This window comes from Diabrotica undecimpunctata, chromosome 8 (assembly GCF_040954645.1).
Source record: "Diabrotica undecimpunctata isolate CICGRU chromosome 8, icDiaUnde3, whole genome shotgun sequence".
Classification (NCBI taxonomy): Eukaryota; Metazoa; Arthropoda; class Insecta; order Coleoptera; family Chrysomelidae; genus Diabrotica; species Diabrotica undecimpunctata.
Window position 1 is genome coordinate 88,880,529 of NC_092810.1, and position 14,225 is coordinate 88,894,753.

General features: G+C 29.9%; 1 protein-coding gene across 1 annotated transcript in view; it reads right to left on the minus strand.

Annotated features, from left to right (window-relative positions):
• The window catches only part of trbl (tribbles pseudokinase 2), a 90,073-nt gene that overhangs the window by 11,777 nt on the left and 64,071 nt on the right, over window positions 1-14,225 (minus strand). Inside the window, exon 4 of the mRNA XM_072540574.1 lies at window positions 1,525-1,716. Within this exon, the coding sequence (XP_072396675.1) occupies window positions 1,525-1,716 (192 nt within the window). The remainder of the gene's footprint in view (window positions 1-1,524; window positions 1,717-14,225) is intronic.

A 14,225-nucleotide genomic window follows, 5' to 3' on the forward strand; every position in this document is an offset into this window, starting at 1 on the left:
TGGTAATAAACGGAGTAAAAAAAAAGATATTTCGGTTTACTCGAGTTTAATAACACATACCACATTTTAATCTAAATCAAACTCAGAAGAACAATCGCTGTTTGGGTTAATAATAATGAGAGCAATTAAATCGTCGCAACTTCCCCTTAAACTTGAGCCCAAATAAATTCTGTTACATTCATACATGGAAATTCATCTAGTGTAAACTGCATTCATTCATAGAATGTATTCATTCATGTAAATTCATTTAGTGTAACTGCTCTGTCAAATATTGCCAGTATAACATTAAATGTCACTTTTAAGCTATTGTGTCACCGCTCGACTGTTATATGTTCTGTCTACTTGTTTATACAATTTATATTTTTGTTATTGTTAGTTGAAGTTGAAACATCGATATACCACGCAAATCCAATGTTTCATCTACAACGTACTTTTTAAATGCATCCTTGGGCGTCTTAGTGATATTATAATTATTATTTTTTCTTATATCTTTTAGTATGTTTACATTTTTGAGCCACTTGTAACAGATCGCTGAAGGCCTTATGGACAACGTTTTTGTAAACAAGAATAATTACTTGCATTGTGCATCACACTATTACTTCCTTTCGGAATCAGATATAACAACATGGTTCCATGGTTCAAAAACATATTCATTCATATATTCGTGATAGTCACCAAGGTTTTGAAATAAAGGTTAATAGGCCAGCCATCTTCTACAAAACGTTCAGAACTTTCGATATGCATAATAATTATTTTCTTTATTATTATCTTTATACCATGGCTGGTTCTTTGCCGTATCTGTCGATATCCCACTTAAGAATGCCTGCCTTCCTCTTTTTATCTTGATATTATTTAGAAACAGTGAATGCTGCATTTATCTATGTTTCGTCTAGGTAATATATTTGCCTATTTTCTTCCTTGACTTGTTTAATCGTTCGTAAATAGTTTTTTTCTCTAAAAATTTACCAGTCATTTATGGTCGTTTAGATAGTGCCTGTCCTATCTCCAAATTATTTTTTCTATTTACTTATCTCTTGCTTAATTAATATAATAAAAATATTTACAATAATTGCACATCGATTGTACAAATAAACTTGGTAACTATTGATGAGATTTATTTTAAAATAATATTCCCTATATCTGAAAAATTCGATTCTAAAACTTTAGGTTCAATTGGAAATGTTTAAATGTTTTGTACATGAACCGATCTATATAGAAAGAGCAGGGATGTTTACTGATATAATATAATATACCTAAAGTATCATTATTTTGGTACGAATATGAAATCACTTCTTGTAATAATTGGTTTATTACTCTGCGTAATCCTTTTGCATACTTTAGAAAATAATGAACAGAAAAATAGACACATAAGTAATAATAAGTAATATTTCCAGAAAGTCAGAAATTATGAATTTAATAGTAAAACAAATTTGTGAAGAATAATTGTACAATTGATAAGTAGCTTGGAACCAGCGAGTTCACATTTAATTTATAGAAAAAAATCATATAAGTATGATTACTTACCTTCCAACTAACATCGTATACAGGATAACTCCGAGACTCCACATATCCGCAGCTTTTCCCGAATAGTGGGCTCCGGCTTTTAAAATTTCAGGACTAACATAGGCGGGACACCCTCTTTTGTCATGCAACCAGTCGCTTTCTGGTTCGTCTAATACCACGGCATCTTCTAGAGATTCCAGCTTCAATTCCGTCCTGTAACAAAACAAATATGTATATTATTAAAAAGTTCTCAGCGGTATTAAGTAAATAGTTAATAATACAATGATTACACTGTATCTGGTGTAGACTGCTCTTTTAAATGTTGCCGGTACAACATTAAATGTCAATTTTAAGCTATTGTGTCACCTATCAACTGTCAAATGGTCTGTCTACTAGTGCTTCTAATAAAGTTTCACACTAGCTTCTGTTGCAATTAGTTACATTAGTTTTTCTATTAACAAACGTAACTGAGACCATAAACAACAATTTAAGCCATTATTTCTCAAAATACGCATATTACTAGTGTATAAATATCTTTCCAATGATTAAACAAGTTGAAAGAAAATTATTCAGTTACGTAATAGACTTTTTTTCAAATAAATCGAATTATATTTCTTAGATCTGTCAAGATAAAGCTTAAAAACTTATCATTTTCTCATAAAAGGACGCAATATCGATTTGAGTAACGCATTCACACTACAGGTGTGTTATTTACATCACTTGATCATTACAAAATATAGTTTTGAAACTTTTTTTGCAATAATTTAATTATTCTTTTGTAGCTGACTTCTATCTTAATTGCGGGCCCGGCGGACAGTTTAACATGATTTGCAAGTGGTGTAACTGACCTGACTTGACCAGACAAACCAAAGATGGTATCTACTGTTGTAACCATGAGGTACCTGAATATTTTTGGCTATTTGCCACTTGCACGAACTGTGTTTTATATTGTTACAGTATCTCGACTTAAAAGTAGACAAGATGATAATGATTCGAGATGACTATAATTTATGGGTGTCTTCGAACTGGTTTGGCACAAGGAACTGGCTGGTTTTGCTTAATGAGGTTTTGAGTTTTTGCATATATCTACTACTAGTTTCGTAAAAAATACATGGAAACAGTTAGTTTTAATGGTGTCACATCAATGTGATAAATATATATAAAGTTGCTAAAAAACCGGCCTGGTCTTTATTGTGTATTCATTAAAAAATGCATAAAATCTAATATTTTATTTTAGCATGAGTTTATATTTACAGTTAAAGCGATTGGTAGGCGCCATGGACATGTTATCAAAATGAAAGACTACTAAAAATGCAACTAGAGGTCCAATTAAAAAAAATTAATGATCATTTGAAACATTAAAAATGTTTGCTTTGTATACTACACTTTATTTGGTATTGAAATAAAGTTGAAAATCACTGTCAACTGGCCATAGCTTCTTAAGTGTATCTATTCGTAGGCGTACGACTATCAACTATAACCTCGGAACTAAATAATAATCTTCAGTTAAACGTGCCGAAATAAAATATTTTATAAAAACATTTTCAGAATTTCTGCCAAATAGCCTTCAAATATTGGACAAATATTTTAAGAACAAGAAAGAGTAATAAACTGGCTATTATCTTGATTTAACATGTAAATCACAATATTAAAAGGTTAAAATCATCAAAGTGAAAACTGTTATTCCATATTTTAAATTAGTCTTGAAAAACAGGTACTTTATTCCTAACAAATTCCAAGACGGATCGGGTTTTCAAGGCAACTTGAGCTTATCAGCACATAAAGCATAATAAACTCTAAGGGAATTTAACTTCCTAAATGATTTAATAAAATTAAAGATTTCCTCGATCAAAATGAGTGTTATACTATTTGTACAAAACGTAAATGAAGATTATACAATTGGATAGTTATATACGGAAAAAGTAACGTGTGTTAAAGGAAAAAGACTAATTATACCCTCCGCGCCATTATTGGCGAAATGGCAAAAAACCGAATATGTTGGTACTAACTTGGATTTAATTGAAAGTCCAAGTTAAAATTATATGGACTCAAATGAAAGTTTTGGAGCAAAGAAAAATACCATATTATGGTGTTTATAAATTATATAAGATGTAAAATGTTCAGAATATTTTCAAAAATCAGTTGAAAGAAATTGAAGTAGAAAATTGGCAAAAACTTATAAAACGAAGTTTTATAGAAACTTAGAGAAAGATAGGAATTCATCAAATTTTCCCATTTCAGATAAAAATGATTGTTAATACTGTTAAAATATTTAAGTTTTTTTATAAATTATTTCTTTTGCATACTTTAAAGTCATATTGCTTATTATTATAATCATATCATCCATTCAGCGAGAAGGCAAATAAGAAAAGCTTATGTGGAATTGAAATTTAAATGTTTTCAGAAGCTTATTACTACTTTACCAAATTATATATATACATATACATATATACATAAATATATAGAAAAGGATAATGCGAGTGAATAATAAAAGTAAAATGTAATGGCATATCTCGCAAAACAGAAAACCAAAAAAGGTATATCGATGGAAGGCAACGGTATATACGTATTTCTGACTATCTGTCGTCTTCAGTTCGGTGCAGCCAAGTTAGAAAAGGAGCATGTTAACTTGGGAAGACATATATTATATATATATATATATATATATATATATATATATATATACACGATTTTTCGCTTCAATTCCTCTCACGAGTTCACGAATTCCAAGTCTAAGTGATAAATCAAAACAAAAAATTCTATCTTATTCATCAATATAGTTTCATTTACTAGGTTTGGTTGTAATAAATACTATGTGTTGTCCTGTTATCATGGAAAATTATGGACGTTTTCAAGTGACCACTAAAATTTTTGCTTAACTGCAGTTATTTTTGGAGTTTTTATGAAATACGAGACAAATATTACTATAATATTTTAAATACCATAAACTGACTTCTGTTCAAAGATCTCCCATATCATAAATGAATTAATTAAATACTAAAGCGTCCCCTATCCACATGTTCTCTCATTCTCATAAAAGTGTACCATATCTATTCAGGATATGCAATCCGGAACTTCGACTCGATTCAGCCATTTTCCATAGTCGGGAAATCGGTCTACTTTCCCCATTTACACAGGAAAGCATAGCCTCGTTAACTTTTTATTTATTCAAGAATATTAACGGATGTGACAAAATTATCACCCCACTGAAACGCTTTATCGATTCGTTGTAACAAAACCAATCTAACAAAAAGGCAAGTCATAAATTAAACCATATATTTTACACTTTACACTTTACACTTATCTTAGTGCAAATGTGCACAAAAAAAAAGTTACATCCCACTGAGGTTACGAAATCAAAACCGACTTTTTTCAATACTTGATATTTTATAATGAAAATGTACACGTAGCCTATTTTAAGAGCACCTTAAAGAAATAATGAAATATGTGTACCCCATAAAAATATTATGAAAGTTGTAATCCTTTTAACTACCAAATTTTTGTGAACGTTACAATTAAATTATTATTATGGCACTATTAGTTTAACCGTTGATTGAAAAACCAAGTTTAACACAATGTTTTTTAAGAATTTTTGCGTCTTAAAATTTTGTCAAGAAGCCGGTGTTTACCGTGATACGCGTCCTTTTAATTAGGTTGCACGGATAGTATTTTTATGAAAAAAAAAACATTTATATAATACACTACACATTTTTAAATAAGATTCAATAGATATTTTTTGGAACTTCTTGAAATACCATGCAGGTAAAATTCATTATAACCGTGTTTTTTGGTACTCTGAATTGTTGTAGCATCCTGAAAAAGAAGCCGCATTTCGATAAAAATGGGTGAACTAATGGTATCAAAATAATAATATAATTAAAAAACTTTACAACGAAATAAAAACTTCTATTGTGATTGGTATATTTTTCCAAATAATATGGAAATATTTTGGAAAAAATAATTTGGAAAAATCCAAATAGTTAAAAACGTTTTTGGTCCTATCAGACCATCATCAGCAACAACTTGAGTACTTGCTTAATAACTCCATCACAAAACAAAATAGTTGTCAACACAATGTCGATGTTAATGGATTGACTAAAAGGGAACGTAACGGCCTTTACTCGAAACGAAACCAGCTTCTGGGTTAGACATAACTCACCAGCCATTCAGCCAACTAACTGAGGATACAGGAAATATTTTCTGTATAATCAATTATGACATACCTTTCATGTTATAACCTTAACTACGTGTTCATAAGCGAAGTATTAAGACTTCTAAATAAAAATACAAAAAATGTTTGTTTTTGTAGTTAAGTGTTTTGGAATATATTATGAAGTCGATAAAGCTTTTTAGCAATATGCAATCATCTGATAAAGAATATAAATTTAAAAGCAAAATTTACATATCTCTTATTTTAACTGTGGTGGTACCTAAAAATACCCTTGTAATCGTTTGTGCCCATTAAACTTGCGATTGGCCTTTATATGCATCGAATAAAAGACTGCAGCGCCTGTAATGTCAACATCTTGATATGTATTATAGATGTATTCCAAAAGTGACAGGTATAGGAGTTAAAATTTGGGAAAAAGACTAAAGACAGAAGTCCGGTTGAATTTCGGGACTGACAGTATCTGGCGGAAGTTACAATTGTGCTTATTCTTACAGTCTTATGAATTATTATAATATATAATACAGGCTTATGAATTATTGTAACCCTTCAGTTTCGGTCATATTGGGATACGTTAAAAGATAAATATTGGTAATGTTTTAAGGTAGTAAATTTACTATTTTCCACGTTAATAAATTGCTTTCTCGTTATCCAGGAAGCCAATATCTTATAAATCTTTGGTGCTACTGTTTTTATTATTTTTTTAAGGGTTTTTAGTTATTGTGCAGTTCATCATTTAATCTTCACTTGTCCACTGCTGGACATAGATCTCCCTCATAATTTTCCATCTGTTTCTATATTGTGCCTCGCATCCAATTCCTATGGCAATATTTTAGATCGTCAGTTCAACGTGTTGGTGGACGATCTTTGCTTTGTTAGGCATCATTTCTCGGTCTCCATTTCAGTATCCGCTTTGTTAATCTGCTATCTGTCATTCGAGTCACGTGACCTGCCCAGCTCCACTTTAGTGTTGCTAATCTCTAACACTGACAAAACACACTGATTAAAGGTTTATTTAAGACATATATTAGTATGTCCGACGATTTGAAAATGTGATTCAACTTTTCCCATACTGCGTTGTGCTGATAGATGTCTTTCAAGCATACATTATTATTTGTGAGCTTTTTGTGACCTACTAAATAATTGTCGTCTTTGTGTTCCATCGTTATTTTGTTATTATATAATGTTGTATTTATATATATATATATATATATATATATATATATATATATATTATATATAATGTATATATATATAATGTTATTTTTTCTTTTGTCACTAGCTATATTATACCATTCATGAAAAGAGAAACCAAATTCCATAATATGGTTCATATTAACAAATAATAGATGGTTCTATATTTTTGCTCCTCATGGTGAACGTTATTAAAAATCTCTAAAAAAATTAACTATAATGTCAAAAAACTGCTTGCTTACTCATAGTTATTGTTTTCAAAAAAATCTGATAAATTTCGGCATTGGATTTAGTGATTTCAACAAAACAAATACTCGTAGAATTATTGTAAACATTAAAATACCTGTCTAAAAGTTGATTTTATTACACGTACACAAGCATCGATTAGATAAAAAGTTATGTCGTCACGGATCATGTGAGATAAAGATGCCACATCGTATCTTGTCGCACTTGAGTAATATACTGCCTCTAATCTATTTATTTCGGTATAAGCAATTTTTATGTGGTAAGGAATGTGATTTGGACGAATTGCGAAATACACAAGCAATTAAAAATCATTACGAAATCAAGAGTATTTATTTTCTAATTTCATCGAGTGGAACACCATATTTTGTAGTGTGAACACAAGACTATAGATTGTTTTAAAATACTTCAAAAAATAGGTAAAATAGAGAGTAAGAGGAACAGAAGAAAACAACATTCTTGGCTGTGTAATATCCAAGAGTAGTGTCAAATTTCCAACGTAACCGAAATATATCAGCCAGCAGAATTTAACATCCTCATCCTCATATTATTAAAAGAACTAAAAGGACTGCCCGACTAGAAGAAGAAATATCATTCATAGTATCATTCAGCATTAATAAATTAACTTAACAATTCAAACATGTATTGTTTCTATTTAAATCAGAGGAAAATAGGAGCGAGTCGGAAAATCGACTAAGTCATTATTTAGAGCTGCTGTCAATAGAGTCGCGATAGCAAATATGGTAGTCAGCATGATGCCCAACAATCGAAAGTGGTGATGAAAATAGAAGAATTCGAAAAAAAAAAATAAAGCAATATACCATCCTATATGACTTTTATTCGACATTGCTTAAATTTTCTTGTGAAATGTTTTATTTGCATTTGCCTTAATCAGTCTGATATACGCAAATCCCATAAAAATTATGCTAGCAAAAATTGTGAAACACGAATGTTTGCTCGAACCTAAAAATGTGTTATCGAATCTTTTTTGTGATTACAATGAATGCTTAGTAAGCTCATTCAACCTAATTAGGATCGCAAAACAAGCAATACGTTATTTGAACTAGTAATTTGTTTGAAAATGTACAGTATGATTACTTTTTGGGCCTGTGATTATTTAATATATTTCATTGGTAAGCATATAATTGTGTCAAAAGAAATCGAAAGATTGCCTGCTTAAATTTTAAGTAATTAAAAGTAATAGGTATATTCAGGAAAAACCTTTATTTATTTTGATCTTTTTAGCCGGGTTTGATGCACATATGCACTGGAAAATGGATTGGTATAATCTCTTGGTCGGCAATCATCATAACTATTCCGACTCTAGAGACGGCTGCTCTGTAAATTTCATTTGATTTGTTCGTTACATGTTCTGTTTCTTCTCTATACGGGTAGTTTCACCCAGTGACAGAAGTCCTGGGTGTGTTTTTTGATTGTTATGAAATAAAGTACAGATTCTTAACGGTTCAAACCACTGTTGCAGTGTGCAATTGTTACTGAAATAAACTAAAACGGAGTGAACAAAATAACGTTTACGATACGTTTACCGTTTACGATAAACTTTTAGTTTATTACACTTCCACACTTTTCTACAAAGCTATTTTTTCATCTACAACGTACTTGTTAAATGTATCCTTGTGCATCGTACCAATATTGTAAATCTCTTTTGTTAAAGTATATACTGGTATATTTATACTTTTGAAAATAAGCTACTGCAAGTCTGATTTACGTTAACTACGTTTTGGCAACGCTGCAATTGCAAAGAATGACAACTTGCATTGCCGATGACAATGGAATCAGATCTAATATTTCAACAAACTATTTCTTAAAATTATTCCCATCCATGTCTTTGGTGAAAGTGACCAATACCTTTTGAAATAAAACTTGATAATCTATCTTCCATAAATCCTTCAGGGCTTCTAATATGCATGATTCTTTTACCTTTACCTTAGGACAAATTCAGACATGTTCCGCGAATGCCTTTCTTCTGTTTTTAATTTTTCCTAATCTTTTATTTTGTCGAAATATTTCTAAATAGTTTCTGTTTCAAAAGATTATTTCCTCTTTGCCCATCCAGAGAGTCTCTTGTGTTTTTTTTTCATACTTGAGTTTCAACAATGACTGTAATTTCTTTGTAGAAAATTTTGCGTAGACCGTGTCTTTTTCAAATATATCTATTTTATCAAGCGTTGGAATGTCTATCCTCAAGTAAAAAGTCTCAGTACTACTGATAAAATTCATTTTAAAATATACTATTTCCTATACAATGTCTACGAACTGAAAATAACTGAAAAAAAATCAAATGAAGTATAAATATACCAGTATATCCTTTAACAAAAGAGATTTAGAATATTGGTACGATGCACAAGGATCCATTTAATCAAACCTCTGCTATTCAACTATTGAATATATTTTAAATTTAATCAACGGTCGTATCTTTTGGAATATATATATATATATATATATATATATATATATATATATATATATATATATATATATATATATATATATATATAATACACATTTTGATGTGGCTACAAAATTACTTCATATATTAAATAAAAAAATTAAGGTAAATAGGCTTCTTTACTCCTACAATTTTTTGAACCATAATACAACATATCACACATATTTTTTTAAAAGTGATAATAAAAACATAATAAAATTATTTTTCAGTATTTCCGATATATTCAAATTGACTTAAAAACAAAACACTTTTTCACGCTGCCGAATTCAACTGAAATTGAGTTGCGTGCAGTGTACGTTGTGTGTTGAATAGAATACAAATTCGAATAGTTCCCAATATTCGCCAGTTTTGCATATAAATTCACCGAATCCATCGGGACTTTGCGGTAATTGACCCTCCAGCCGAAACTCGTACGGTAAATTTGCTGTCGTTTGATCGACAAATCGGGTTAAAACACGACAAAACTTGCTAGAAATATTATTTCATCCATGCGAAACGAACCATTTCAGAGGTTGTGCAAGTTTTTGTTTAATAGGGACATTAACATACTAGCCGAACGTGTGTATTTTGTTACTACTCTACTACTACTACAGACGACCTAACGGGTCTTGGTTTGGTCTTGATAAATATTTATTCTCGGCGTGTGGTTAATGCCGCTGCTCATATTGTAGGTCTTTGTTGATGATGACACATCACTAGTAAATAATTCTAAGAAGGATTTATGTTGGCAGTCTTGGTTAGCAGCATCTACTTTTAATGTTATACTCACTCATAGAATTGTCCAGAGTTTATTATAGTTTCTTGAAGTAGCTGATATCAATTAATAAAAAATTCACTACCAAGTAAGCTTTTTTACTGAATAAAATTGATTTTTTTTTCAGAGAGAGACTTTAACTTTCTATTTAAACTTACATAATTTTATAAAAATATTTATCTCAAGTAATCAAGAACAAAGAAACTAAAGAGAGCAAGTACTAAGAAAGGAACAAAAAAATTGTAGAATACGTAAGGGAGAAAGGTAACGAAGAAAGGTAAGGAAGAAAGGTAAGAAATGTAAAGGAAGCAATAATTGAATTATAGACTGCATGGGAGAACATAAAAACCAACAAACAATCGATCTATTAACGAACACAACAAACAACAATAATAAACCATAAATAGCTGAAATAATCATTAAAATGATGAAAGAAAGAAAACAATATTAAAATAGAAACAAAACAAAATACTAAGACAAATGTCAAGACATATTTAAAAAATCAAAGAAGTAAAAGAAACATGGTTGCTTAATAGATGAGTAGAATACAAGTGTTGAAGAAAGCCATGGTACTTTTAATCTTCTTCTTCTTTAAGTGCCGTGTCTGCATTCAGACGTTGGCCGTCATCATGTTTACAATTTCCTGAAACTTTTCTCTATCGGCTGCTACGCGAAATAATTGTTTAACCGTGGCACCACATCATTGTCTAATATTGCGCAGCCATATGACCAATCCATGTCCTCTAATTATATGGCCCAAGTATTATGTTTTCTCCACTTTATGATGTTTGTGAGAAGGCGTTCTGAATTCATAATTTTAAGAACAACTTTTAAGTGTTTAAGTGTTAAGCAACTTTTAATCTACATAAGTAAATTTTAGGAAACCGCCTGGATTTTCAAAAAAAAAGTATCCTGAATACTAACACATAGGAAACAGAAGAGAAGGTTTAAAGATGGAAGTTTGATGTGCCACATATTAAAGATCTTCCTAAACATTATAGACGACACAATATAATAAATAATAGAATAACAGCAAACAATAGTCAATATCTAAAAAGGAATAGAATAGGCTGTTTTGTTGCCTTTATTATTCAATATTTCTTCTAATCTATAGAGAAGCGATGAGAGAAACTACACCAGACTTTGCGTATTTTTAAATGTTTAAATGTGAGTTTTCCGCAATTATTGATCTTTCCAAAAATCTCTAAAATAATGGCAATACAACCTTGAAATATTTTGTGTTAATATGTCAATTAGATCTTTATTTATATTATAACGCAATACTTTGGTGTTTTATTATTAATTTTTATAAAAACCAATCTAATGTTTTAATAATCTTTACGTCACTCAAAAAATTCCAAATCTACAAAAACATAAAGCCAATATCGGCGCCACTGTCCTACTGAAAATTACTTTATAATAAGTAATTAATATTAGTTAATACCATGTGCTAATACAGTAAATATGTTGCCAAACCGAAAACATACAGCACGAGATTACAAAATTTACTTCGTTTAGTAGACTACAATTTGTTAATATTTATACATCGTGTAAATGTTGGTGTAACCATACCGTTTTGGCAATACGGTATTTCGCAAAACAAACCTTTACTTTATGAGAAACGTCAAAAATGGGATATCATTATCATCTCAGTTTAGCAGACGTTTTAATAAATATGACATTTTTGCCCAAATCAAGTTTACAACAAAAGTGATACACACACACACACACAACAAAAGTGATGAAATATATGCCTGCCACTCCGGCCAGTCATTTCTAATAGATATTTTTGTACAAAAATTCTATAAAAACGAAATGTTTGATAGTTTTTAATAAAAATAAAAAAAAAATATGAAATACCTACTATCAGTATTAATAGTAAAATCAAGAAACATTAATTTTATTAGTAAAGAACTAAAAGCGCTAATCGACGAAAAGAAAAAACGTAATGAGAAACAAAAGAATACCGAGAGATAACAAGGCTAAATAAAATATAAATAAAAGTCTAATAAAATGTAGTATAATCTGAATATTATATAGATTCAAATTTGGAATGTAGTAAGTAAAATGAAGCTTGGAAGGCTTTTAAAAACATAGATAGCAGTATGAATCAAATTTACACTATAACCCGAAAAGAATAGACAGCACTAACAAGGCACAATAACAAGAACAAAGGACTAAATATTCATATATATATATATATATAAGTATATATATATATATATATATATATATATATATATATATATATATATATAATATATATATATATATATATATATATATATATATATATTAAATATACATATGTAAATTTATATAATTTAAGAAATGTACCTACTCTTAGATTAGAAATCCCGTACGGTAGCTTCATTCTTTGTTAATGAACCCGTACCTAACGATTTCTTCCGTCATTTTACATAAGATGACAATAATACCGAATCGGATCTCGATCATTACATATCTAAGAGTTCAAGAATCTATCAAAAATTGCACAACTACAGAGCATTGGCACTTTTTCCGGGGCTCTTGACTTCACAAACCGTTCATCGACCCAATTGCGGCTATGTTGGAGAAAGCAATATGGCTCCCTCGTTATATCGAAAGTTTATGCATTTCTTCACAATCGTTTCTTGCAAAATCACCAGTCATTACCATCTCTCGTTATTATTGTTGCATTATTTTGTCAGATCTAAACGAAACATGAAGAAAGTCTGTATAGGTGGGTTTAAATTGGGTAATCCTATGAACGTAATACCGTGTATTAGATGTTTTAAATGTTGTCACTAATATATATATATATATATATATATATATATATATATATATATATATATATATATATATATATATACATATATATATATATATATATATATATATATATATATATATATATATATATATATATTATATATTTGTGCCAATTTAGAACTTCAACAATATCATTTACAATTTAAATCAACTTAAACGTTACAAGTTCTAGTTTAAATAACCTAAGCACAAATTATAAGTCTTCATCAAACTGGTTCTTATTTTTTCTTATTTCGATGAGAATTCAGCAAATGATACAATGATACTCTTATGACCTGCAATTTCGTCACCTACTTTAAAAGTAGCCAGTAGAGTTACTGCCGGGTGTCTCGTAGGATACACGCCTACTATGTGTACATTTATAGTATAGAAATGGTTCAATTAGAAACAATTGACCTGGGATTTGCTGGTCAGTAGCGCAGAAAAGAAAATAAAAGTATAAAAAAATTATTACTAGGTTAATGTTTTGATAGATTCTGAAGTTAAAGACTTATGCAGCAAGTAGGTGCAGTATAGAAGGTTAATAAAAACCCACCGATTACTGGAGATTTGGGACTTAAAAGTTTAATAAAAATCGGTAAAATAAAGAAGGGATAAATGTTTTGTTACAATTATTGTATGCCTATAGTTGTATTCGATGAAGCTTAACATCTTTACTACAATAAATAGGAAGGATATTCTACATACTTTAGAACATCCTTGACAGGATGCTCAAAATCAGTAAACTGTATAAAACGGCACTTAAAAAAACCTAATCTTCTGCTCTAATCTGCTTAGACTCAAATCCTGTGAGCCGAAGAAGAGAAACCGGTCAGCCATTCAAAGGGTAATCATATCCGAGAAGGGTATATTCGCAGATCATTGTCCTCGTCACTAAATGATTAGGTAATTTTAATGGTAAAGTGTATAAGGACAGGCGAAGGAGAGTTTTGTCGGAAGATTTAAATAATTTTTGGAATTTGAACAAGTACATCGATCATTTATACCTTTCACTTCATTAAAAATATTTCAATTCTCCGCTAATGAACGAGAACATAATTTACACTCACCCATTTTGCCTACTCCGTGAGGTAATTGCC